Below are 27,944 nucleotides of genomic sequence, written 5' to 3'. Positions count from 1 at the left end.
ATAGTTTATGTGCCCTATTGTGTCCCAGTATTTCTTAAGTTTCATGTTGCATACCTGTCAGTAAACATTTTTTCATCCTCAACTAAAGGAAACCATTAATATTTTACGTGTTTAATAGTGGATATGATTTTACATTTTCATTTATAAATAGACAATCGATGAATGCGAAAGGCACACAGTAGCGTGTAATTCTTTCTTATAGAGTTTATTGTTTCCGGCAGTCGGCAGGGATTTGATGTTTTAAAAAGAAGGTTTAAAATGTATTGCCCTTTTTTTCACTTTACTATTATACTGGAATAAAGTTGTTGAACATTCTGCATTTTCCACGGAATTTTCAGGTGAGGCTTTTTCATGTCTATTTTCGTTTTTATTACACCTGTGTCTTTATTATTACATTCATTTTTTAATATGTAGTGCTGTAGTGGCGACAGCGGTCTACGAAGCTGGGTGCACGTACAGTTCGCGTTTTGCTATGTTGAGTCTATATGGGTGGAAGCGTTCTGTTAAACCGTGTGCATGTAAAGAACGCCTGTGGAGTGTTGTATGGGCCGCAGCGGTCTATGAAACCGTGTGCATGCAAAGAACGCCTGTGGAGTGTTGTATGGGCCGCAGCGGTCTATGAAACCGTGTGCATGCAAAGAAAGAACGCCTGTGGAGTGTTGTTTGGGCTGCAGCGGTCTATGAAACCGTGTGCATGTAAAGAACGCCTGTGGAGTGTTGTATGGGCCGCAGCGGTCTATGAAACCGTGTGCATGTAAAGAAAGAACGCCTGTGGAGTGTTGTTTGGGCTGCAGCGGTCTATGAAACCGTGTGCATGCAAAGAACGCCTGTGGAGTGTTGTTTCGGTCGCAGCGGTCTATGAAACCGTGTGCATGCAAAGAACGCCTGTTGAGTGTTGTATGGGCCGCAGCGGTCTATTAAACCGTGTGCATGTAAAGAAAGAACGCCTGTGGAGTGTTGTTTGGGCCGCAGCGGTCTATGAAACCGTGTGCATGTAAAGAACGCCTGTGGAGTGTTGTATGGGCCGCAGCGGTCTATGAAACCGTGTGCATGTAAAGAACGCCTGTGGAATGTTGTATGGGCCGCAGCGGTCTATTAAACCGTGTGCATGTAAAGAACGCCTGTGGAGTGTTGTATGGGCCGCAGCGGTCTATTAAACCGTGTGCATGTAAAGAACGAACGCCTGTGGAGTGTTGTTTGGGCTGCAGCGGTCTATGAAACCGTGTGCATGTAAAGAACGCCTGTGGAGTGTTGTATGGGCCGCAACGGTCTATGAAACCGTGTGCATGTAAAGAACGAACGCCTGTGGAGTGTTGTATGGGCCGCAGCGGTCTATGAAACCGTGTGCATGTAAAGAAAGAACGCCTGTGGAGTGTTGTATGGGCCGCAGCGGTCTATTAAACCGTGTGCATGTAAAGAACGCCTGTGGAGTGTTGTATGGGCCGCAGCGGTCTATTAAACCGTGTGCATGCAAAGAACGCCTGTGGAGTGTTGTATGGGCCGCAGCGGTCTATTAAACCGTGTGCATGCAAAGAACGCCTGTGGAGTGTTGTATGGGCCGCAGCGGTCTATGAAACCGTGTGCATGTAAAGAAAGAACGCCTGTGGAGTGTTGTTTGGGATGCAGCGGTCTATGAAACCGTGTGCATGCAAAGAACGCCTGTGGAGTGTTGTTTCGGTCGCAGCGGTCTATGAAACCGTGTGCATGTAAAGAACGCCTGTGGAGTGTTGTTTGGGCCGCAGCGGTCTATGAGCCTGGGTGCATGAAATATTCACCTTTTGCCATGTAGAGTGCTGTGTGGAAGGCATCGGTCTGTGAAGCTTGGTGTTTGTAAAGTTCACGTTTTGCCATGTGGAGTGATGTGTGGAAGGCATCGGTCTGTGAAGCTTGGTGTTTGTAAAGTTCACGTTTTGCCATGTGGAGTGATGTGTGGAAGGCATCGGTCTGTGAAGTTTGGTGTTTGTAAAGTTCACGTTTTGCCATGTGGAGTGATGTGTAGAAGGCATCGGTCTGTGAAGCTTGGTGTATGTAAATTTACGTTTTGCCATGCGGAGTGCTGTGTGGAAGGCATCGGTCTGTGAAGCTTGGTGTATGTAAATTTACGTTTTGCCATGTGGAGTGCTGTGTGGAAGGCCTCGGTCTGTGAAGCTTGGTGTATGTAAAGTGAACGTTTTCCCATGTGGAGCGCTGTGTTGAAGGCACCGGTCTGTGAAGATTGGTGCATGTTAAGTTCACATTTTACCATGTAAAGTGCTGTATGGGCGGCAGCGGTCTATGAAATAGTTGCGATTACTGCTTCGACAACCAAAATGGGTTAAACTATTTTAAATGCACTATGTTAGGCGTTAATTTGTGTTTAGTTTGCAGAATATTATTGCAGTTCACGATTTAAATATAGAAAGAAATTTGTTTTGCATTTTCATTTTACTAGGTCATTTTCTAGCCAAGGATATCAAGTACCGCCATCGTCTTCGATACCTATCACTTGGATTTAGTATATAATATATCTGACTATATTGTTTTACGTTTTACTTTTTATAAATTAACTCTTTATGTTATTAAATTTTCAAAACAAGTTAAATAAAGGACCGAGAAATTAAGATGGGATGTTCTAACAAACAGTAATATTGATCAAATATCTAGGAAAATACAGACATTCTAAAGTGATTAAATTCAACGATCAGACCAAATGTTTGTAATAATATTTCAGAACTAATGCTCAATTTTAATTGTATGCTTTAAAAGTACAGTCAAAATGAAAACATTTTCAGTAAATACTACACATTTATCAGGTAATATCAAATTCAAAAGGAATGTTGACTCTTTTTTGAGCATGTGGTACCACTTCACGATTACCTTTACATTACCGTTTTGTTGTGGCATTATATCTTTAATGGCAAAAAGCTAGTTGTCGTTTGTACACACGTCGTTCGGGTACATGAAACGGTGAGCTAATGAAATTGTAAGGAAAATCAATTTTGCATTGTCCCGTCATTTTGTCTAGTGAAATATTCATGAAAATACTAAAGCTCGCGATGTGTGTCACTGAATACAGACTTGTTAGTAAAAGGCAGTTGTATAGATTGATATTGTATTTATCATCTTATAGATTTATCATGATTCTACATTTTCTCAAAAAGCAAGCGCTCTTTAAGGGAGTTCTGCACACTTGAAACACAGGAAGTGATGGCCTAAGGTCATTTATCCGTAAAACATAGAATAAAGCCTGGACCCGGCATACGGAAATGAAAATCATTTTATGAAAATGAAGGCAATCGATGAGTAGATAAATTGAAATATAAACGTTGCTGTCTTTCTAAAGACATGATATGAGCCGTGCCATGGGAAAACCAACATAGTGGGTGTGCGACCAGCATGGATCCAGACCAGCCTGCGCATCCGCGCAGTCTGGTCAGGATCCATGCTGTTCGCTAATAGTTTCTCCAATTCCAATAGGCTTTAAAAGCGAACAGCATGGAGCCTGACCAGACTGCGCGGATGCGCAGGCTGGTCTGGATCCATGCTGGTCGCACACCCACTATGTTGGTTTTCCCATGGCACGGCTCATATAATATAAAAATGTTCGACATGTTTAATAATTGAAATTTTGATTTTCCCATAGTCTCCCATTATGAAAACTTGTACGAAGTTCAATGTTTTCAAATCAGTCTAGCTGAAAATCAAGCACATGAATCTATGTTGTTTTATTTGCCGAATTTTCTAAGTATAAAGTGAAGTTTTGAAAAATCATAATTATATAAGGTCGGCATTAATTCTCCCGCGTTGAGTGAATGTACACTGTGAAACCTATTTTAAACCTAACTCGAAGCTTTAGACATTATATTGTACTCTCAATACGTGCGTACATCCAATAGGGGCGATTTAATGTTGGCGGATTATATAACAATGAACAGACAAGTCACGGATTACACATACAAATTGTTTACGCAGATTCAATTGACTGCAGACTACGCAGCACGTGAAATGCGAAATCGATCCATATTATCTTGGAAGCATTCAAGTACGGAAGGCCAATCATTATAACCGGAGCCAGACACAGCTTATGGTACACTTGAAAGTATCAAGCAGTGATAGACAATAAGACACTTCAGTTCTGGCTAAAGACATTAAGGCCAGATGTAAAGCTTTCATAGAAAAGCTTCCTTCTGAGAGAAATAGGCTAACGGAACCTGTAAATCGCTTACCGAATACTAGTCACTCCGCGGTGTTTAACTGGGAATCACAGCTTCTGCCAACATTTCATCTAAATCTTACAATAAAAGATATATTAAAATCGAAATAACTTATAGAAAAACCATGTTTGATTAGTATTTATATACTTTATATACTATTTGAATAGTATTTATAATTATTACGACCGACGTATAACCGCCCATCGTGCATAAATAGTGTTAAAACACGGGTTTGCTATAAATTATTTCTTAAACATCTATTACTTCATTTTTACACGCATGTTCCTTTTGACAAGCCTCTTTTTTTAGAATTAAGATAAAAGCAAAATCCATAACTAAATCATCGCACATTTCCATTGCCAGGCTTTCCATTCAAGGAGTAAAATGACTAGACAATGCCACAAGTACTAATAAATATTTTTGTTTTGTTTTGTTTTGTTTCTGTTTGGTTTAAGGACACCCACGCCCAGAATAACTTTGCAATGAGAAAACGTGTATATCGAGTTTGTAGCGTGCTTGTGGTTTAAGAACAGAACATCATTTTATTTCAGTAACTTATACATATAAAGTATCTCGTTACATACATACATTTTAAAATATAATAGTAATTAGGTCACATGATAAACTTATAAAAACAAGGAAAAATATCAAATCTTGACTAGAGAAAAAAAAATCATATAGCATATTGAGGTCATATTAGACAAAAATACATTTTTTTTATATCAATACATTTTAAAATATAATAATTTCTAGGTCACATGACAAACTCATAAAAACAAGGATAAATATCAATTCTTAAGTAGAGAAAAATAAAGAACATATAGCATATTGAGGTCATATATTATGTGTGGAGAATAGACGATAATACATTTTGTTATATCAATACATGCATGGTATACTATGATACGTTGTGCATATTATACAGGTCATACAGTACCAAATAACACCGAGAAACTTTTCACAATTAATTTATACATGCATCAAGAACACTGATAAAGTCAATTGCACTACGGATGTATAATGTCGCCGTATTTTATAGTTTTATAGTGACTTGTGTACATGGTTACAGAATGAAATCTGTTATTTTCATACAAATTTGCATACAGTCCCTTTGGCCGATAAGACACCTTTTTGTTCATGCATTTAAACTACAATACATATTACTCTATTGATCAAAATACACGTCTAACAATGTACATAATTGAAAACGACCAATGTACCCACCATAAGCAGAGGAGCCAAGCCAGCAGGAGTGGGTTGCCTTTAGACCGTCTTCATGGCAGCACACCCTGTGTTGCACAGTGAGCAACACATGTGTGCCCCCTACCCCACGGCGGTATCCACCGCAGGTGTAGGTTCACCATGGTTGACAACTCTACATTGGCAACTACAATATCAATTGCAGCGACTCGTCTCTCTGTTTGCCAGCTAGGCTATTATATTTACCTAAATTTACAAGAATTATTGTTTGACTGCAATAATTCAACTAATTTGTACATACTTAGTCTTATATACTAATAACGTTTAATAAATCTAAGGCGAAATTCTTGATAACTAGAACATACTAAAATAAAATGAAACTCATCCTCGATATCACCTATGTTACATAACTGACATAGTCTTTCATTACGCTGTATCCTATTACGTCCATATCTACCAGTTTCTATGCGTAGAATATGTGCTGATATTCTTATCCTACTGATATTCTTACGGAGAGATTTACAAACAATAGTTCTAAGATAGTGTTCCATGCAAAATTGTGGCTTGATATTTTTATACAAAGTGTTCAACACTTGATTAGATTCTAAATCTGAAAACCATTTTTGTTTAAAACAATCAATAACATTTTGTTTGAAAACGTGTATAAATGTATTGCTATTGACATCAAACGGGTTCTCCCAAATATCAGTAAAACCAAAAGGATTTACATTAAATATAGATTATCAATTCATATTCCAGCCAAACAACTAGATTTATGTCTGCTGATACATGTCGGAAGCTTTTCTCTGTTTGATTTACATAAACAAACAAGCCCAATTGAAATGAAACATGTCATTTAAATAACAAATGACTAATAAATGACTTTTTTTATTACCTAACTGCATAATAGTGCAAAGAGATGAACATCAAACTTAAAAAATAATATGGCACTTAATAAACCTCTTAATATATTGTCTACAACTAGTATGCATGTAAATCAAATGATGGGTACAACTAACCCGATGACTATATAAGTATAAAATAATTACAGAATAGTTGAACATGATGAACATCAAGCAAAACATAAACAAGTTATTTACTAAAATTGACAAATAGAGGATCATTGCTAATAGTGTACAAAGAGGAACATGAAAGTATCTTAAAACATTATTAATAACTTTTGGGGGAGGAGGGTGGTGCCAGTCAAAATGCTTTTTGTTGATCAATGCAAAAAAACAACAACAAAAAAAAAACGTGTAGTTCAAAAATGGCGTAGATACGGATAGTTAAAAACTAAGTGTCGTCCCCAATCTAGATTCGACTAATTTAGATTATATTACATTAAATTATACTGACAAAGCTTATGTAAACTTTAACCTAGTCTCACAGCCATAAAAAAACATTTATTTACAATAAATAAGATTTAGGTCTGCTGATACATGTTGGTAGTTTCTCTGTTTGATTTACGTTTACAAAAAAGACCAAGTGGATTGAAACATGCCATTTTGATAACACATGGCTAATAAATGACAATATTATCATATAACTGCATAATAGTGCAAAGAGATGAACATCAAACTTATAAAATAATATGGCACTTAATACACCCATTATCATATTGTCTGCAACTATTATGCATGCAAATCAGATGTGGGGTACAACTAACCCGCCGCATATTGCAAACTGCAGACTCGCACTGATATTTAGTGTGTACCTGAACTAACTGTCATAACCTGCATTTTGCAATACAGCCCAACAAAATGTCGTTAAAAATATCCACGTTTTCATATCCAGCAGATATTGAGGGGTTGTTTTTTTGGTTTCATGTCTTATTGCATATAATTGCTCATTGATTAAAACACTAAGTTCAAGTCTTGATGTTCTTATATTGTTTGATCCTTTTGGAGCAAGGAGTCCAATCATTCTTGTGTCTGATAGAGTTCTACTTAAGTGCAAGGATGCGTGAGGAGCGCTTCCAATATCTTAATAACCCAAGAACCGAGTCTGCTATTATTTTGAATACATGAATACACTCTGAGTGACAAGATATGTTTTTATAACATGGTGGTGCAATATTAAAACTACGGCAAGAAAATACGTTACTATCAGGCATATCTGAATGAAATTCAATAGTAGAGGCGAATAGAATGGCTTCAGATGGCGTTGCTTCTTTCATTGTTAGCGTCACATCAACTAAAACTAACTACAAATATTTAGGTATATATATGACAGGACATCCCCAGTGTTATAGAGCTCAAGCAATAATCTTTGGCCTGACTTAGTTAAGGGGTTAGCTCTGGTTATCTTCGATATTGCAATACGACAAAACTATGTCTAAAAATCTTAGTTTTATTTTTGTGATCGGGATTGCTGCACCCTGTAAGCCTCTGCTACCTTCATTTCTCATTTTTCAATTTTATTGCAGTTTTGGCATTTAAACATTTTTCAATTTATGGTAAGAAATAATAAGACATATGCTTTTTTTGTGGAATTAACGGCACTGTATACACGGAGAATCGCTGTCTGTTGACATCTCAATGTCTTATCGAAAAGGAAATTAAATTTAAGACAATGAATTAAAAAAAAAAAATTCAGTACTTGAGAAGTGCAGTAAAAACCTGCAAAACGCAAACTAAAAGTTGACATTAATATAAGTGTTCGATACATGTCCTAAAAAAGGTATATCTACAATACAAATGACAAAGGACAAATACGCCAACATGATTCTACTCCTGATTCAGCACTAATTTCTTGCTACTTCAAGAGATATGAAATTCCTTCTAGATGATGGAACTGATGTAGTGACAAATTTGTACAGTGGCATACGCTGTGCATTAAGTCCGGAAAAATTGTTTTAAAACAAGGTGAAATGAACAGTACTGTATAAGAAAAAACCCAGAACAAATCCAAATGAAGAACATCCATGTATGCGTTTTTGTAGATAGAACTAATATTGATGAAACATTAAAAAATCCAAAATTGCCTTATATTTGAAATAATGATTCCATCAACAGAAGCAGTGTGGATAACTTTAGGTTTAATATATAATCTGCAACGGTTACATTTCTACTAAAAGTTTGAATTGCTTTCACGTGTTAAGGTCGGGCAAAATTTCTTCACTCCATTGAACAAAATATGATTTGTACTTTATATGTCGGTCGGTTGTGAAGTAAAAGTTTTAAAGAATACATTTTACAAGATTTTCAACTTTCTCTACACCACAGATATACATAGACATAGGGTCGACTTGATAGAAATATTTCTGTATAAATCAGAAACAAGCAAATATCCTTTATTTTTCCTGCAATTTATTTGCACTAAAGTTTTTTTTCTAAAGTATGTATATATGTATAGATTTTTATGTATGTGTATGTTATTTAATATTTAAATATTTTATTATTGTAAGCACAGGAAATGCGACTTCGGAACATAGGGTAACTATGATTAAGGAACAAAACATTCCCCTTTCAATATTCATCCGTCTTCCACTTTCCCTTTACCTCCCCCCCCCCCCCCCCCCCGCTCCCTCTACCTTTACCTCTTTCTTCCCCTTTTTCTATATTTTGAATAAAATTGAAAATGTACTTGTTGGATTTTTGAAGCAATCCGTCTATAACATTTTCCGATACAGCTTCTTTTTGTGGGCCTACTTTGCAAATACGTGCCTCTGTGGTTGTGTTTGTGGTGTTTTGTGCTTCCGAGAAATCTACCCTTACCTTTTATCTTTCGTCAGGCAACAGTGTAGTTACAAGCCGCAGGAACTAGCAACCATGAGTCTCCTTAAATTGATCATACTACACAACATGACAGAGGGCAAGATGTCATGCACTCTTACGATCAGCTAATACTTATTAATGACACAATGTCACATTACTACTGTAAAAATAAATTCAGAAGGTATGCACTAAATTATTGAGTGTCACGGGTATGTGTCATTATCAGCCAATTATCATGCGCGGTTTTGAGATCTGAGTTATGAAAGGCTCATATCAGTTTATTATCTTTCGATACTTTGATACTACCAGTCGGCAGCTACCCACAAACCACACCAACCTCTAAAGTCGTGTGGACAGAAGCTGTGATGCGCGGAGTGACTGCTAGTATTCGGTAAACGATTTACACGCTCCGTTAGCCTATTTCCCTCAGAACGAAGCTTTTCTATGAAAGCTTTACATCTGGCCTTAATGTCTTTAGCCAGAACTGAAGTGTCTTATTGTCTATCACTGCTTGATAGTTTCAAGTGTACCATAAGCTGTGTCTGGCTCCAGTTATAATGATTGGCCTTTCGTACTTGAATGCATCAAAGATTATATGGATCGACTTCGCATTTGACGTGTAGTGTAGTTAGCAGCTATTAGTACGTCGCCAAGGTTCTTTTGATAAATAACGAAGTCCGTTTGGTTTATTTTCACTACAAATTTGTTTAAGTATTATTTCCCTCTCATCCAAATTAAATCTTAAAGGAATATCTTGTTTCCAAAGTTTCCAATACGTTCTTGCACGCTTTGTACCACAGGTTACAAGGTACCACCAGGTATCTATTTCCTACGACCCTACATTTCGTACAACTGCCATTTCTGCCGCTTTGTCCCTTCTGTCAGTTATGCCACTAACACTTCTAGAGAAGGCTGTATTTATACAAAATGTACATAGCTAGCTCTGTCTTATAAAATATTCATAATATATGGTGCAATACCAACCATAGTGACAGTAACATAGCAACATAGGCTAGAACAAGCTTATTAGGCAAATTTCAAAATTAAGCAATGCGCTCTTCATGAGGTAAATTTATTTATAATTATTACGGTAACCACGTGGTAGGCGTTGGCGCGTACTTACACCACAACACCATATTTGCGATGGATTTCGCAATCCAATTGACGTCACATTGACGCACATTTTACGTAACTTATGAATATTAATTAACTGCGTGAAAGAATGAATATTAACGCCAGTTTAGAAATAACCATACCATGTAAATACGTCTTACGTCAATGACCTGGAATAAAAGATAAAAGGTAAAAGCAGAATTCCCGGAAGCGCAGAACACCCCAAACACAGCATTACTTCCAATACTATTACGAAATAAACATTGTCTAAAAATATAATTGACCTGGTATAATTCCAGCGCTCTTACGAGACGAGCATTATCTAAAAGTATAACAACCTGACTAAGAATATAACAGCCAAGTATATGAAATAATACAAGAATATAAAAGTATAATCAGCCGCTTGATGGTACAAAAAATAATCATTAACACGACCAGGCATGGCCCAGCTTAATTAGAGAAATCATTCATTCTGAGATTGGCTGTGATATATGGACCTGTTTATGTTCAGTAATCGTCCATGATATAGTCAAATATATTGGTCTTCGCCTAGGGGATGTGTTCTTTAAGTCATTAAAATGTCCATTTTTCTGTAATTGTAGTGGGCATGTTATGCTTTTTTTACTAAAATCTGCATGTCCTTTAGGTAAATACTTATTTTGATATATCATTTTACGCCAGAATGAGGCTTAAAAGTACATAAAACATGTTACAGGACCAGCTGGTGACATCAAAGTTGATTTCATTAACATCTAATTGAATGTTTTAAAAGAAAGACAATTCTTGTCGTGTGCCTTTTCCCTTCAAAATTCCAATTCCCAAGGCAATTTATCCGCAAAGTAGGTCTAATCGACTTTGGTTTGCGATGATCTTGTATAACGTTTCTTGTACGTCCCTAAGTTACAAGATTTTGAAGGAAAATGTTGGCTAAATTAAAAATTTACTTAGATATAGGTGTTACCGGGTATATCATTTTACACCAAAATAAGGCTTAAAAGTACATAAAACATGTTAACACCAGCTTGTGACATTACAGTTGATTTCTTGAACATCTAATCGAAAAATTTTAAAGGAAAGACAATTCTAACTTGTTATGTGCCGTTTTCCTTCAAAATTCCAGTTCCCGAGCCAATTTATCCGGAAAGTAGTTCTAACGTTTGAAATGTTTCTGTAGTATAGACTTTGGTTTGCGATGATAATGTCTTGTATAACGTTTCTCGTAAGACCCTAGGTTACAAGATTGTGAGGGAAAAGTTTGGCTAAATTAAAAATTTAGTTAGATATTGGGGTTACCCGTTATTGAAGTACTTCCGATCGTTTTATCCTAAAAAGTAGTTCTTTGAAATTGTGAAGTCTCCATTTTGAAGCCATACCTATATTGGGCGGTTACATTTCAAATGTATTATCTGTGCTTCCGAGAAATCTATAATTACCTTTTCTCTTTTATTGCCATTGTGTAAGTTTTGTGTCATTCCTGATGTCTTTAACAGTTGCTTTGTCTGTTTTCTGCACACTTCTGTGCGGAAAGATGAAGTACTCCGTCACAGACCGCCTTGACAGATAGGAATGAAGATTTGTACAGTGATTGTAAACATTGAAATGTAGCAAAAAGTTCATTGTTCATGACAGTTGTGTTCTAGTCATTAATGACTTGAATAATGATAAACTTTAGAAGTACAGAGCTGCCATTGCTGTAATTTTGTTATGAAATTCACAGTTCGTGTCCAGAAACGCCCATTCTATTATACAGCAAAGAAGGAGAAATTATACCGGCCGACACCATACCACGTTATGTAAATGCCGTCAAAATGATTAGATATTCTCTACGGTAATTTCAGCAGGTATTCCAAATGAATTTAACCGTAAATTCTAGCTTTAATTATAACTTTCACAAGAATTGTTTTGATTTCAGCTTAAACATTTTGATGCTAGTTTTGGACGATTTAGTTGAACCGAAATGTGCTTTTATTCAAACGTGCTAAGAATCGAGAAGGAAATTTAAGATTTCGTTGCATGCATGATGAAGTCACAATTTCAGTCTTCTTATTTTTTTTAATAAGAAACACATATGTCCGTGTTAGAATGTATGCTATATGTATGACATGTTCACTTAATGTTGACTCGCATAGCAACCTTAATGTAAATTATCCATTGACGGTGTGGGTATAAGGGGTCAATTTCATGATCTTTGTATGATGTGGAGGTAATAAATATCCCCGTTTTACGGCAGTAATTAATGCTTTGCTGAATGGTTTTAAGTATCAGGTTACAGGTAATATCCTCCTCTTCCCCCCCCCCCCCCCCCCCCGCCCATCCATTACACTTGTAACTAATAAACCTAAGCTTAAAACATCGGATATATTTGTTTTGTTTAGAAATGAAACAGATTTGAGGCGCGGATTTGTTAAACATGCTATATCTTTTTGAAGGCAGGTCTCTGTTAGGCTTTATGTTTGTCAAATTTAGACAGTGTCCACAAGTTTTCTTTGCGTTCACCTTTAGATATCTAAATTGATAAAATTCTTCTTACATACTTCTGAATTATTAGATATCATACCCTACAAAATCGTCAAATTTCGGAGGCTGTTGTAACAGACAACGTTAATTCGTCGCGTCACATTGCACGCTTTCTGTGCTTAACGTTCCTTATTAAAATGCATATCTCCTACGACGACGTGACGTATGCAAACAATTGTAGTCAGACAAGCGTTTTAACAGATGGACTTTTTTCCCGTAAAAATCAAAACAATATGTATATGATTTCATTTGTAATTGCGCCTATGTTCTATCTTGCAGAAAATATCAAACATCGTTTAAAAAAGTACTTTCTCTAACTTTGTCTTCAATTTATTATCTAGGTACTCACGGTAAAGGATATTGATTCTAACAGGACCCGATTTACTTCATTTTAAACAAAGAAAACTGAAATTGTGATGTTATTATTCATTCTAACCCGACTTGACATCTTGATATTAAGCATTAAATTTCAACAAGTCGTGCTGTCGATTTACAGGTTAAAATATCACCTGCCGAAATTATACCCTACCGCGACAAGATGACATTTATTGCTCAAATTTCGCTTTGTCCCACTAGTATGATCTGATGCGAAAAGTAGAAGTTCAAACTTTAAAGGTTCTACTTTTCGCCCTACAAGTTTAGCTGACAAGTTGACGTTTGCGCGACAATTCTCGTTTTGTAAACTTCAACTTTTCGAGGGAATATCTTGGTGCGAGAAGTTAAATATCTACTTTACGTGCTAAATTTCGGTCGATATGTTGAAACGCCAAGTTTTCGACTTTTCGCGGTATGCTAAATTTCAAGTTGTCGCCTGTTTATATGGTCGAAAACTTGATGGCGGAAACAGAATTCGGCATTTTAGGTCATTTTATTGAACAATTTGTCTCATTTTGCAGTATCTCAAAATGCTAAAAGTCTGCTAAATGTCAGAAAAGTATTGACGACTCTAGGGATAGCTTTTTTCCCCGAAAAAAAAAACAACACGAATTTTCCTGATTAATTAGTTGATGTGTTTTATGATTGTTTCTCTCTTAGATTTAGCTGTGTATTAGATCTAATTCATCACATCAGATAAGTCTGTCATAGGCATTTCCCCTAAGATAATCTTGGCGTTAACTAAGCAAAGTGTCAGTAATCGTTAAGTGCAGGGACAGATGCATTATACATATTATCAGAATATAATTTATGTAACAACAAGCTATAATTATTTATATTTTTACGAAGCTATGTGCAGGTCCGAAGACATATAATGGAACAACCCTGCAAATTTCCGTATTTTTTAAACTCAGTTTCGAATAATAGTAACATTGTTTATCCTACTGGAACACCAAAGTAGGGATGAAGCATGTTTTTTCGTGTTATAACGTCTGCAGAATCCCGAGGGATTGGTTGGTGCCCGAGCCCGTAGGGCAAGGGTACCAACGTATCCCGAGGGATTCTGAAGATGTTATAACACGAAAATAACATGCGCTAACGCTATTCTAGCATAAAACGCGAAAAAACGAATAAATGAATACATTATCCCTCAACGTCATTAAATTTCCATGAAATGCGCGGGAATATCCGAGTTGTTTTTTCACGTTGACGTCATTTCAATTTGAATTATCCGTTTTGGGGCCGTAATGCGTTAACGCTCTGCCACGGAACGCGCATATATAAAAAGGTGTTATAACAGCACGTGAGCGCGAGAATCTCCCTGTTAACACACGTTTTCTCTCCTGTTAAAAGACCCCCAAAAAGTGACAAGAACAGCAGTTTTATGCTAGAATAACAATTATAAATTGATTGAGAAATTTCCAACGTGGACAACCACTGATCTAATGGAACACCATAAAAGTTCAAAACTGTCTTTGTATAATATTGATGCAACATTGACAATGAATATTCATAAGATGTAACGTCATTGGTTAACTAAAACGTCAGTTGGAGACAATATATTGGTGACTTGAGCATTCTTACTCTTAAGGCCATTGATAAATCAAAGTGGCATATGACAGTGTATCTAATTCAAAAGTAATTCAAGGGTAGGTGTCAATTTAATGTGACTGTTTGGAACAACAACGTTTGGGTCAGGGTATACAATAATAGCTGACAATGGTTTTATTTTGTAAGAGTCAGAATTAGTTTATTTGTTCAAAAATGTTGTTTGTTTGTAACAAATGTCATCTCAAACCTTAGATAGTATCAGCTTAGAAATATTGGTATCGGTTAGTTGTTATATAACAAGTTTTACGGATTGTATAATTCATGTTAAGGCCTGTATTGTGTGTGGTAGAATTGGTATGGAAATGGAAATTAACATAGCAATGAAAAATATCTGAAGTACGTACTACAGACCGACACTGTTTAAATATAAAATGAATTTAAGCATTAACTTTAAAGTATAAGACTTTTGTAACAAAGATGCCATATTTTCAAAATATTGTTTTATACTATAATATTAATTTGAGCCGTGCAATGGGAAAACCAACATAGTGGCTTTGCGACCAGCATGGATCCAGACCAGCCTGCACATCCGCGCAGTCTGGTCAGGATCCATCTGTTCGCTTTCAAAGCCTATTGCAATTAGAGAAACTGTTAGCGAACAGCATGGATCCTGACCAGACTGCGCGGATGCTCAGGCTGGTCTGGATCCATGCTGGTCGCAAAGCCACTATGTTGGTTTTCCCATGGCGCGGCTCAATTATTATTCTTCATTTGGGGATTCCTTAACCTAAAATACCTTAGAGCATGATATCAATTGATAAACGATTATAGCTTGGGGTTACATAAAATATATTCTAAAAAAAATTGTAAGTGTGCACTAGAAGATACCTTGTTATAAATATTAACAGTCTGAAGATATTAGGTGAAGTTTAATATTAGTAATATTGATATGTAATATTAGTCAAGACGTCTGGAGAGAAAGTGTTGGTGTGTGTCCATGATCATTTAAAAAAGTTGATCTGATTTTCACGAGATTGGAATTTTTGTCTTATTATGGGTGATTCACTATGTATTTACCGTTAAGACGAAACAAAATCTACATTGTAAAGGCAGTTTATCTAGCATATACTGTAGACATCACTTCAATCAAATTCGTAAATACATGCTATGTTAACATAAACATAAGTGTCAAATTCTTACTGTAATAAAAATTGACATAAATAGCAGTGTCAAATTTTTATTGCAATAAAAAGCAGTAACACTAACTTTCTGATTTTCATGTGCAAAGCACGTATCGTCACCATTGTTGAAAAAAAATAACAGAAAACATTATTTTGCCCTGTGTCTAATTCATTTAATAGGGTTGGGCGGCATGGGGAATGTAAGAGGATGTTGTGGGGGAGACGACACAATATCAAGAAAACAAGCAACTTAATTAAAGTAACAGTGCGTGAGAATGGGGTGGGGGGCGGGTGAGAAATGTTAGCGGGAAGGTGGGGATAATAAGAGACAGTATCTGTCAGAATGGGGCCGAGTGGGGAGGATAGACAGGTGTATGAACATCATTTCTATATTCCCCCTTCCACTTTACATCACGGACTAACAAAATGTATACAAGACAAACGAAACAGAAGCCTGTGTGTACTGTGCATATATATTTTCTTAAGTTGTATAACTTCATAAAAAAGAAAGAGTTGTGGAACTTGTTTTATTAAATTGTTATTATCAAGGCGAAGAAGTGTTTTAAATTTTATTTAGCAGTGATGTATGGTTACTGAGATACTAACTACTTACACGATGTGTTGAATAATTGGTTAAGTACAAACTAAGCACATTTTTCATCGAAGTATAAAAAAGAGTTATTGATCCTGAGTTATTCAGTTGGTATTATTATTGGGAAGTTTCATTCGGTTTTAATGTGTAATAATTGAGATACTAGTATGAGCTTACAAGGTGTCTAAATACGACGCATTGCAATATGTTTTTTGCCACGACAAGGTAAAAATATTGTAAAGGCCTCCAATGGAAGCTGTAGAATTTTCTTTGGAAGTTTGCTGATTGCGAGAGCAATTTAAGTTTAATGACCAACATCGTATGTTCAAGCAAAAATTCAGGTGTAAATTTCCATCTCAAATCAGTATTGTCAAAACTCAGATCTGTCAACATCACGAGTAATGTGTTGTTTTGGTTCCTAAAACCTTATGAGAATCTGACGACAAACTGAGTCAAATTTGCAAATTTTTGAAATATTACGACCGAAAGCACTAAATCGTACACTTGCGATGGATTGGAAACGTCTCAAAATATTAAGTTTGTTCTACTACCGTTTGAAATTGGACAAAATTTGTTTCACTTTGTAAAATTCGATTACATTAATATTTTGCAAAAGTTGACAGACTGAAGTAACATTTGGTCAATAGGAGCTTATGGGAAATCGCAATTTTATTACATTGTCGCTTATGAGATAAAAAAAATCAATGAAAACTCCTACACTTTTGGATTTACATATATCCTAAAACAGGAATCAGATAACATGTTTAGGTGTAATTAGATTCAGTCAATGCCATGGCGATATTATATTTGATATAACATAATTTCTTTTAATATAATGGATCATTAGAATTCATTAAAGTTACCAGGTTCCTCAATTACCTCAATGGCTACTTGTTGCAAAATTTAAGTTACAGTTACATGTGTTATTCTAGATTGTCCGGTTATGCACCGTTTACCCATGACCTCCGCTTTTTCAGACGCGCATAGTAAAAAAAAATTCGGTTTCATTCGGTTTTTACACTGTCAAAGAAATTACGATAAAAAGCAAGATATAAGATATTTTAAATGTCTCTGTTGCCATGGTTACTTTAAACGTTAAGCTAAATAGGGTACCATGTAAAGTGTTGAGTATTCCGCTACTAATATTACCATAATATTCCATGTTGATCATTAACAGAATGGCACTGAAGCATTCGAAAATCCGTTATGATACATAGTTGTTTAAAAATGAGAGAAAATGCGTTACCATGGAAACAGAGCCCCGCAACATATACATTTTAAACTGATTTTAGAAAGCTAACGCGCACACTAATAAAATTATCAACTACGCAAACGGATAACAGTGAAATCGAAATACACTGAAAAGTGTTATATATCCGTATTTTCTTTCTTCTTTCAATATAAAATACCTGTGGAGAGATACCTGTGGAGGGTCATGTACTTCAAACCTGGATAAAACTTGCACTCAAAGGGACAGAGATAAACGAGCTTGAGATTGTACACGAAATACAATAAATTGCTACGGAATGTAACCTAGAGTAACAAGGTAACCTACCTCCTTAAATACAAACAAAAAAGTTAATATTTGTCTCTTCCGCCTCCTCGCGTGCATTTGCGTAAGACTGGGATCCAGTTTCTTTTATTAAAAAGGAAGGTATTGTAAAACCACACTGGTTAAAGTATTTATTTGCCAACTTGTTAAATACGCATTACAAGGGTGTCCTGCTTTTTCAATTGATTGGTATATTCAATGCATCCTACTTAAGCCGGTGCGTGTGACCTATAGCACATCTCAAAACCTCTCACAAACAAACTTTGCTATTAGTTTGCTTTGTTACGGTCTATGCGTCCAAAGTATCTTCTTACAGATTTAATTATCCCTCGCCAAAGGTGGAGGGATATTGTTTTGGCGTTGTCCGTCCGTCCGTGCGTACGTTCGTGCGTACGTGCGTGCGTGTGTGCGTCCGTCTGTCCGAAATCGAAAATACTTATAATTCAAGAAATATTTAAGCTTGAATCATTAAACCTCACATATTATTAATGAGTACTTGACCTTTGTTCACACATAACATTATTCCCATTGACCAGTAAAATCAGAGTTATCCTCTTGATTTGTTTTGTTTGAATAAAAAGGAAATGCTTATAAAAGTATTGCAGCTAGTATCACTAAACCCCATACAGTTATTAATTAGTACATGACCTTTGCTCAAACGTAATATTATCCCCGTTGACTCAGTTAAAACAGTTTGTCTCCTTGGTTGGTAAAACAAATGAAAATGCTTATAATACAAAATGTACTTTAATTAGAATCACCAGTCCTTACATAATGATTAACTAGCACAAGACCTTTGCTCACATAATTTTAGTACTATGCCCCTTTACCTACTCAAAGCGGAGTTTTTCCCCTTGATTTGGTAAAAATTAGGGATTTTTAACTGTATCTAAGTAACCTATTGATGGATCTTCATGAAACATTTACACAAATAAAAACCACTACAGGGCAGTGGTGCAAGCGCAAATTCGACAGGATCTCTTTATTACCCAGAATTATTTCTCTTTAACTACTACAAAGTAATCCATTGATGTTTCGTCAATAAATTTAATACAAATATAGATCACTATGGGGTGGTGATACATGCGTGTCGCATCAGATTCTCTTCATTAACTGCAGAGTTACTGCCATTTAATGAAACCTATAGATCACTAAAGAATGTTCCCCTTGATTTTGTAAAACATAGATACCAACAAACCGCTGAACAGTCCATTTAGTTTATACTAATTTATTTTAGCTCGATTGTGATGAAAGCTTTAAGCTTATTTGAACCACTCTCGAGTCCGCTCTTGTAAAAACCAACACTGATGTTATATGAGAAGACGTGGTAGTCACGCCATTGGGACCCGAACCCACGACCCCAGTTCCTTTTGTACATAACTTGCGTCTATCTGGAAATAAAATTTCTTTTAAAATATACCCACCTCATTCACAAAACAATTTATTTAGCGGGGGGTATAAATTCGCTGGATTTTCTCGTTAATTAATGGTATTCATGTAATTTCAATGTTTCTGCGTTTTGCCGAGCGTGGTTAAACAACTTGCTTACATACTATCATGATCATTTTGCCAAAAAAGTAGGAAACATTATAATAATTCCATTGTTCGAAGAATACGCGTATCTGTCGTAGGTATCCAGATTTTGATTAAAGTTTCGGTGCTCTTATCATCTTTGAAATCACTTACTCTGCTTCAAACTGAGTATTCGTTTCGCATCATCAAATATATCATTTATTACAATGTCTGTAACCTCTTTTTCTATTCTATTGCATAAGAATATAAGGAAATTATGATTAACCATTATTAGATGATATTAGATTAGAAGTCTTCTAAAATTGTTTAGAACAGGAGGCCGGTCACATTGGATATTATTGGGAGTGAGTGAATAATTCTCCAGGATTATAAGAAAATATACAGTGAGTAGAATTTAACAAGATATAATGAGTATGATTGAGTACTTTACTAACCGTTTCAACCAAGATTTTTTTTGGGTATGAATCACCATCAGTTATAGCTCTAAAGTTGCCACACTTCTCGGAGAGGGAGAAACATTCTATCGACGACACATCTACATTTTAATGGCTGATGTTAACATCTCAAGATGGTGTTTAGTTATCTCTTTTATTTATTTTTTTTCAGATTGACCTTTGTTACTTCATCTAGATGATTGAAGGAACATTGTGGCATTAAGTGATGCAGTGAACATTACGACTATGCGAGGTTAAGATTAGGTTGTCACTTACAAACTGATGCCTGCTCTGAACTAAAGCTGACATATAGAATCGTCATTGCATGCTGCGATATACAAGAAAAACGAATATGCCTTTGCAAAACATTATACGTTGTTATAGAAAAGAAACGATAATAAAACGACTGTTATGGTTATGCACATGCTTAACATTCACAGCATTTATGTTGTATTGTATGTTTGCTCTGCCAGTTCGTCACATGACAGGCAATATTTCTCAAAGCAATCAGGTCCGAATCATTGCAAATAGAAACCAAAGTAGCAATACAAACTCACTATATGAAAATCCTTCAAATTACCTACAATCCGACAGATTTGATTTGATAATCAAAATGGTATATGCATATTTCTATGCTCATAAAAATCAAGTTCCACAAGTAGTGCAAGTCGCTTATGCCGAACATTTACGAGTATGGAATAATTTCAAAGAATACTGCAACAAAATAGATAAATCCTGGTTCGATAGAAAATTATCATGCAGAAATAAAAATACAAAATCTGACTTCATTTTATCATTCCATAAGACCATAGAAAGCACCAAGAATTTAGGATTCAATTCTAGCATGTCAAGGATTCCAATAGATAGAAGCGGATTTCTTCTAAATGGTGCACACAGACTAGCAGCTGCAGTAATTTTGTCGAAGGATGCAAGCTTTGAACACCACAAATATACGCAGCGTTTTCACTGGGGATATGAGTTCTTCAAAAGTCAAGGGATGTTGGAGATGGAGTTAAATGTGGTTATGTTAGAATGGATGAAAATTCAATTGAAGCTGCCGTTCTTGAACAAAACAGTATCCATTATTTCCGTATTTTCAAACAATCGCGGCAAAGATAAAGCTATGCGCAACATTGTTAAAGAACAATGCTCAAAAGATAATGACATTTTATATGAAAGAGAAATCAATTTTACTAAAAGCGGAATACGGCAACTGATATCTCATATGTATGGGCAACAAACGTGGCTGGAAACAAAAGTTCAACAGATGCTATTAAATTATAATTCAACATACAAAGCATTATTTCTTTTTGTCTATGCAAAGGATGCAAGAGATCTAGTTCAGTGTAAACATGCAATAAGAAAGCTTTACAATGATAAAGTTTTTAAATCCACCGCTCACATTCCCGATAACGCAGAAGAGAATTTAATATTAGCAGAAATGATATTAAATCCGAATTCTATACAATTCATGAATCACGCTAAGAATGCGTCTGAGTGTAAATCAATTGCAAAAGAAGTTGCCAGTCGTTCATCTATAGCACCAATTAGTACACTACCAGGTATATACGTTGTTAGAGATGATGTCATGATTGACTCGGGAACAGTGCTTGGTTTGTTTGGTCTGCGCAAAAGAACAGATGTTGACCTTTTATTTTTACATGTTATTGATAAGTCTTTACTTGGAAGTCGCCATGGAATTTCTGTACAAGCTCATGCTTTTAAGAACAATTCCGTCTCGCAAGAACGTGCATGGGGTGAGGACCATTTCAGTGACAGTGGCCCAAAGGATGAATGGGATTTATTTTATGATCCTAATAATTTCGGGTACTGTTATGGTATTAAATTTGTATCATTGAAACAGCTGGTTAGATACAAAATGAAGCGAAATGAGCCGAAAAAGGACAGATTCGATATAGAGCTTATAAATAAGTTCTTTGATAACAATTAAATGAATATCTTAACTTGATTTACAACAGATGTATATTACACTTCAACATCGTCAATATCTGGTATGATAATGTAAGGAGTGAACATAACAGAACAGAACAGATCAAACAGAACAGAATTGCATTTCAACACTTATGACCAGAACACATTAATTCATAGTGGTAATATAATGACAGAACAGATGCTATATTTTGCATATATCAACATTTCTATTTCATATTAATTTCTATATTTAATCAGGTTTGATTAATTGCATGGTAAGGTATCTCAAAAGCAAATAAGTTATTTCTTAAAGACAGCATTTGGAATGTTTCGGTGCGTAAATATTTCAACGGGAATCGTGATATACCATGTTAAAATGTATATTCAGTATTCTATATTGTATCTGTTTCATTTTCAATGTCACATCGACCTACTTGTAGCAATCAAGATATGTATGTAACAGAATTGAACAAATATATAACAGAAAGGTGTTTAAATCAAATTAAACATTCCGAATCAGTTATACGACATGCAAAATAAATCACTCTGGTTACGCCTTCGTGAAATTATTCCGAAATGCATACAACTTCTTCGGTTTGTTACACTCTTATGCTTTATCACTTACTAAACACAAAAAGGTTTTCGCGTGGTTTATCGTCTGATTTACTGCAGTTCAAATGGGCAGGAAGTTAATCATAGGGACTTCGGCACCAGTAGTTAAATATCCAAACATTTGACCAATTAACTGTTGAATATCAGATAATAAAACAGGAGAAGATCTTAGTTATTCTCATTTTAATATGCCCATAGGAATATTATGACTAAAATTATGCTGAAATATATTCATCTAAGCAGCAGTGAATCGGACGTCAGGTGGCAGTTTTACGTGAGTGACGTCATAATTGTCATTCACCGGTCCGCGCTCCTAAACCGTGTATATCTGAAAATTTCATTATGCAACGTTTGAAAGTCTTCTTTGATGAACTGACAAAAATCGAGCGATGTTATAATTTCATAATATAATAATTCTAATTCTGCAATATAATAAATCATTTAACGTTTTTGATAGAGAATGTTTAAACAACGACTGTGGTTAGTTGTTATAACTTAATATATGCCTAACAAGAATTTTCATTGTATTTGTTTACTCTGTCAGATGATTATATTTATCAACAAATAATGACCAGAAAGAAATTTTTCAAACTGAATGTATTTTGATTAAAATCAACTTCTTATGTCTAAAAATGCCTAACAATAAGCTGGGTTTATATCAAAGCGATTGTCTAATCATTCATAATACTTAACATTTTAAAATCGGATCACTTTTTAGAATGATATTTTAAAATTCATGAATATTGCTAAATATGGCAGCCACTTTAGTTTGTTTATGACGTCATTTATACTCCGTCGTATTATTTATTTAGTAAGTACCTTTGAAATAGGTAAATTTCTATAGATTCTTGACTTTAAGGTATTGGACCCCTAATAGTAATGTTTAAAAAATGGCATTTGCTTGGTATATTCTTAAAGTTGGTCATGTTTCTCACTGTGTTGAAATCTTTAAACAACTTTTACCGTGCAGTTTATATATATATATATATAAATTTTGTATAATTTATTGTATTTCCTTAAACTCAAATAGAGACAAATTTCAAACTGAAAAAATGGCGGAATAGGTCGAGTAAAAGAAAACACTGAGCAAAAATATTGGAAATTAATATTAAATTGAATCTACATCTGAAACAGATTTAATGAGACAGAATTCTAACTCCAACAGTGAAAAATTAAGGTCGAATCCTGCGGGACTGTTTTAAAGTTTGCTTACTTCATTAAAAAATAACATAGGGGCAGAAGTAAAACCTACCAGTATTTCTTCCACAATAAGTAAACTAAAGAGTAAAGGCAAAAAAGAGAACTTTTACCTTTCAGTATTTTAAAGATGTCTAACTCTGCCCCCTTCTGTTTCAGATGTAGATTCACTTTGAACAACAAGAAATCGCTTATCAAATGAAAATTTTCCACTTTTGTACGATAAAATTAATAATAAGTCTTAAAAAAGTAAAAACTTACTAGAAAAAAGGAAAAGAAGAGAAAATGTTGGTCCCAGTGGGGCTTGAATCTACCCTCCCCACCCCACCTACTGAAAAATTTCAGTCAAAGTAGGTTTATGGTAGGAATTGAATACTCTTCAAAAGGAGGTACTCTATTATGGGTCTAATATCTTAAGATGTTAAACATGATAATTTCTTTCGTTCTAGAATAAACTAAAGAAATACAGTTACAGCAAATATGTAAAAGTAAATTAAACCCGCCTATTCAAAGAATAGGCAGAGCTATTGGACTCGCTCGTACGTCGGCGTCGGCGTCCGCATCCCGATTTGGTTAAGTTTTTGTATGTAAGCTGGTATCTCAGTAACCACTTGTTGAAATGGATTGAAACTTCACACATTTATTCACTGTGATAATCTGACTTACACTGCACAGATACCGTAACTCTATTTTGCTTTTTTTTACAAAATTATGCCCCTTTTCCGACTAAGAAATTTTTTATTAAGTTTTTGTATGTAAGCTGGTATCTCAGTACCCACCAATGGAAATGGATTGAACTTCACACACTTGTTCACTGCCATAATGTGACATGCAGTGCAAAGGTTCAATTACTCTACTTTGCAGTTTTTTTTTAATTATGGCCCTTTTTCAACTTAGCAGTTTTTGGTTAGGTTTTTGTATGTAAGCTGGTATCTCAGTACCAAAACTTCACACCGTCATGAGATGATAAGCACTGCGCAGGTTCCATAACCCTGTTTTGCATTTTTACAAAATTAAGCCCTTTTTTTTTACTTTTGTATTCATTCATTGATAAGGCTGTTAAATAGTTGAGCGTCGCTGTCCTCCGACAGCTCTTGTTTAATGTTTCCATGGATACGAATGACTATCATTTTAATAAATCATTGAAATGATGTTTCTTATTTCTTAGCCGATTTCGAAAATTCTTTTACTGTCTCTAATATTCTAAGAGGGTCTTTCAGATGAAATTAACACTGAAACAACGCTGCCTTTCCTTTTAAACTTGTCTGAAAAGAACCGATCTAATATTTAAAAAAAATCAGTATTCTATAAAATAATTTACATTCTTAAGATTTTTATCTTATTATACCCCCACAATACGAAGTTTGAGTGTGTGGTGGGGGGGGGGGGGGGTATGTAGTAGTGAGCTTGTTGGTATGTCGGTCGGTCTTTGTCGGTCAGTCTGTCGGTCCGTTGGTTTTCATGGTTTCCGAACAATAACTCATAAAAGGCTATTGATTTAAATGAATTTTGGTACACACATGTAACATCGGAAAATACAGGTCAGTTTTGACTTTGAGGTCAGTACGTCAAAGGTCAAGGTCACAGTGACCCTGAATAGTTAAACGGTTTCCGGATGATAACTTGAGAACGCTTGAGCCTAGGAAATCAAAAATCTTGGTACACTGGTGTAACATCATGAAATACAGGTCAATGTCGACTTTGAGATTAGTAGGTCAAAGGCCAAGGTCACAGTGACCCGGAACAGTTAAACGGTTTCCGGATGATAACTTGAGAACGCTTTGGCCTAAGATCATGAAAATTAATATGGAGTTCGATCATGAATAGCAAAAGACCTCTAGTGATTTTGAGGTCCGTAGGAACATTTAAACAGTTTTCGGATAATTACTTCAGAACGCTTGGGCCGAGGATCAAGAAACTTCATAGGGAGGTTGATCATGACCAGCAGATGACCCCTATTGGTTTTGAGGTCAGTAGGTCAAAGGTCAATCAAGTTCAGCTTTGACATTGGCTTACTTCTGTGACAAGGACATATTGCGAGGGTATAATTCGTCACTCCTGTGACAACTCTAGTGTCATCAGTAGTGGTTTGATATAAATGCAGAAAAATCATCAAATATACCAATAACATTGTTGATTTTTTTATCTTCAATTTTTCAAATCACCTGTGTTTAAATGAATATATGATCGCTCAAAACTAACGTCCTGGTTATTTCACCAGGCATGTTAGCGAGTGGTTTACCGAAGAATAGTTTTGAGTTCTTATGCGTAAGAATATATCACGAAGGCCGTAGGCCTGAGTGATATATTGTTTCGCATAAGAACGAAAAACTCACTCGAGTTATTCTACGATAAAATCACACTTGGAAACTTATTATTTCGATTCTTACACGGCATACTAGTATCAGCAGTGTTAGAAAAAATGGTAACTACTTTGTACGACCGTGCTACGCACCAGGATCGGATGACGTCATTGCACACAAGTGGTTTATTGCAGAATAACCAGAGATAAATTTTTCTTTACATGTATCTAGGTTATTTGCTGATCGTGTTAGAATTAATTTTATATGTATCTTGTGCCATTTAGTTTATGACTATCTTCTACCATTTAGTTTATGTCTATTTTGTACCGATTAATTCATGTCTATAGTGTACCACTTAGTGTATGTCTATCTTGGGTGTAGCTTTTGACCATCTTGTTTCATTTAGTTTATGTCTATTTTATACCGTTTAATTTATGACTGCTTTGTTCATTTTCTTTTTATCTATCTTGTACCATTTAGTTTATGTTTATCTTGTACTTTATGTCTACCTCATGCTGTTCATTTTTTGTCTGCATTTTATCGTAATTGATATATACATAACTGCACCTGTTGTGCTTTAACAGACAGTGTTTATCTCTGTTTTACCGGATAACAAGGGATCGACTCAATGTTTTAGAAATAGATACTGCACCACAGATGTATTAACTACATAAATGCATAGAATGAACATTTACACAAAGAATCAAAAGAAAACACAACAAAAGGACATAACTTCATTTGTTTAACCGTTTGTTTTATTAGGCATGATTAAAACACATATACACAAAAAAAATATTGACAAAGCTAAGGACGTTCGATACAATATATCAGAAACAGTTTCAAAACTAAAGAAGAAATGGAATATCTAATGGAATGAAACTAAAGGTTTTTTTTCTTGTTTTGATTTTATAAGAGACCACAAGTTGAGGAGTTTGAATAAGTTTGGATATTTACAATCCGATGATGCAAGGCAACTCGAGAATAATTCGTACTTAGTATTTAAGAAATAATAAGTTCCCAAGTGTGGTTTATCGTAGAATCACCCGTGTTTTGAGTTCTTATACGTAAGAATATATAACGAATGCCGTAGGCCTGAGTGATATATTATTTCGCATAAGAACGAAAAACTAGGGTTATTCTACGATAAATCACACTTGGGAACTTGTTATTTCGATTCTAACACCACATACTAGTATCAACAGTGTTAGAAAAAATGGTAACTAGGCCTACTCTTTTATGACCGTGCTACGCGCCTGGACCGGATGACGTCATTGCACGCGAGTGGTTTATTGCAGAATAACCCGAGATAGATTTTGCTCTACATGTATGTAGGTTATTCGCTGGTCGTGTTAGAATATTGTTTATAACTGATGACGTTTAATTTAATTATAAAAAAACATTACACCTTAATCAATATGTTTACTATCTGTGGTGACGTTCGTGAGAGAAAAAAATCCAGTTATGCATAGATTAACGCTTTTAATAACCCCTTCATTAATTGTATCTATATCAGAAATGAAATGTCTCTTGTCATATGTTATAAACAAATAAACACCTAGATATACTGATAAACTTTCTAGGCAATTTAAAATCACATTCAATCGCGTTAATTTTCATCTAACTAAAACAACAGCTATTTTCAGTAAAATCTTTACTATGTATAAACAAGTGGATATTTAGATTCATTTTGTACGCACTTTCTTCAAATTCATATCAGAAAACGTGTCAGTCAACAGTTACTTTCCCAGGACCAATGCTTGGAACATTCCTGTGAATTCGGTCTATTATCTCAATCTATTGGCTGGGTGTAAAATTATTGTCACGTCCAAGTTACGTAACACTTACGCATAAGTATATATTAGCAAAACCAAAAGTTGAATTATATAAACTTAACAGGAATGAATATAACTACTGGTTGGACTTATACCCAACAAAAATATTCA

General features: G+C 35.2%; 1 protein-coding gene across 2 annotated transcripts; it reads left to right on the top strand.

The window, feature by feature from the left end:
* Positions 1-27,405, top strand: LOC123524939 (uncharacterized). 2 transcript variants are annotated; one of them, XM_045303565.2, is made up of 2 exons: positions 1-338; positions 20,130-27,405. In XM_045303565.2, the coding sequence occupies exon 2, from the start codon at positions 20,283-20,285 to the stop codon at positions 21,906-21,908; it is 1,626 nt and encodes a 541-aa protein (XP_045159500.2). In that variant the 5' UTR covers positions 1-338; positions 20,130-20,282; the 3' UTR covers positions 21,909-27,405. The 2 variants fall into 2 exon arrangements, with proteins under 2 accessions (XP_045159500.2, XP_053394325.1); XM_053538350.1 differs by lacking the exon at positions 1-338 and adding an exon at positions 16,143-17,984.
* Positions 27,406-27,944: the final 539 nt, after the last annotated feature.

Source organism: Mercenaria mercenaria, chromosome 3, assembly GCF_021730395.1.
Source record: "Mercenaria mercenaria strain notata chromosome 3, MADL_Memer_1, whole genome shotgun sequence".
NCBI lineage: Eukaryota > Metazoa > Mollusca > Bivalvia > Venerida > Veneridae > Mercenaria > Mercenaria mercenaria.
Note: the sequence above shows the minus strand (reverse complement) of the source record. Positions and strands in the feature narration are given on the sequence as shown.

What these genes read in the sequence shown, in the direction of transcription:
- LOC123524939 (XM_045303565.2), top strand. Translation starts at nt 20,283, where the DNA reads ATGCTGCGATATACAAGAAAAACGAATATGCCTTTGCAAAACATTATA.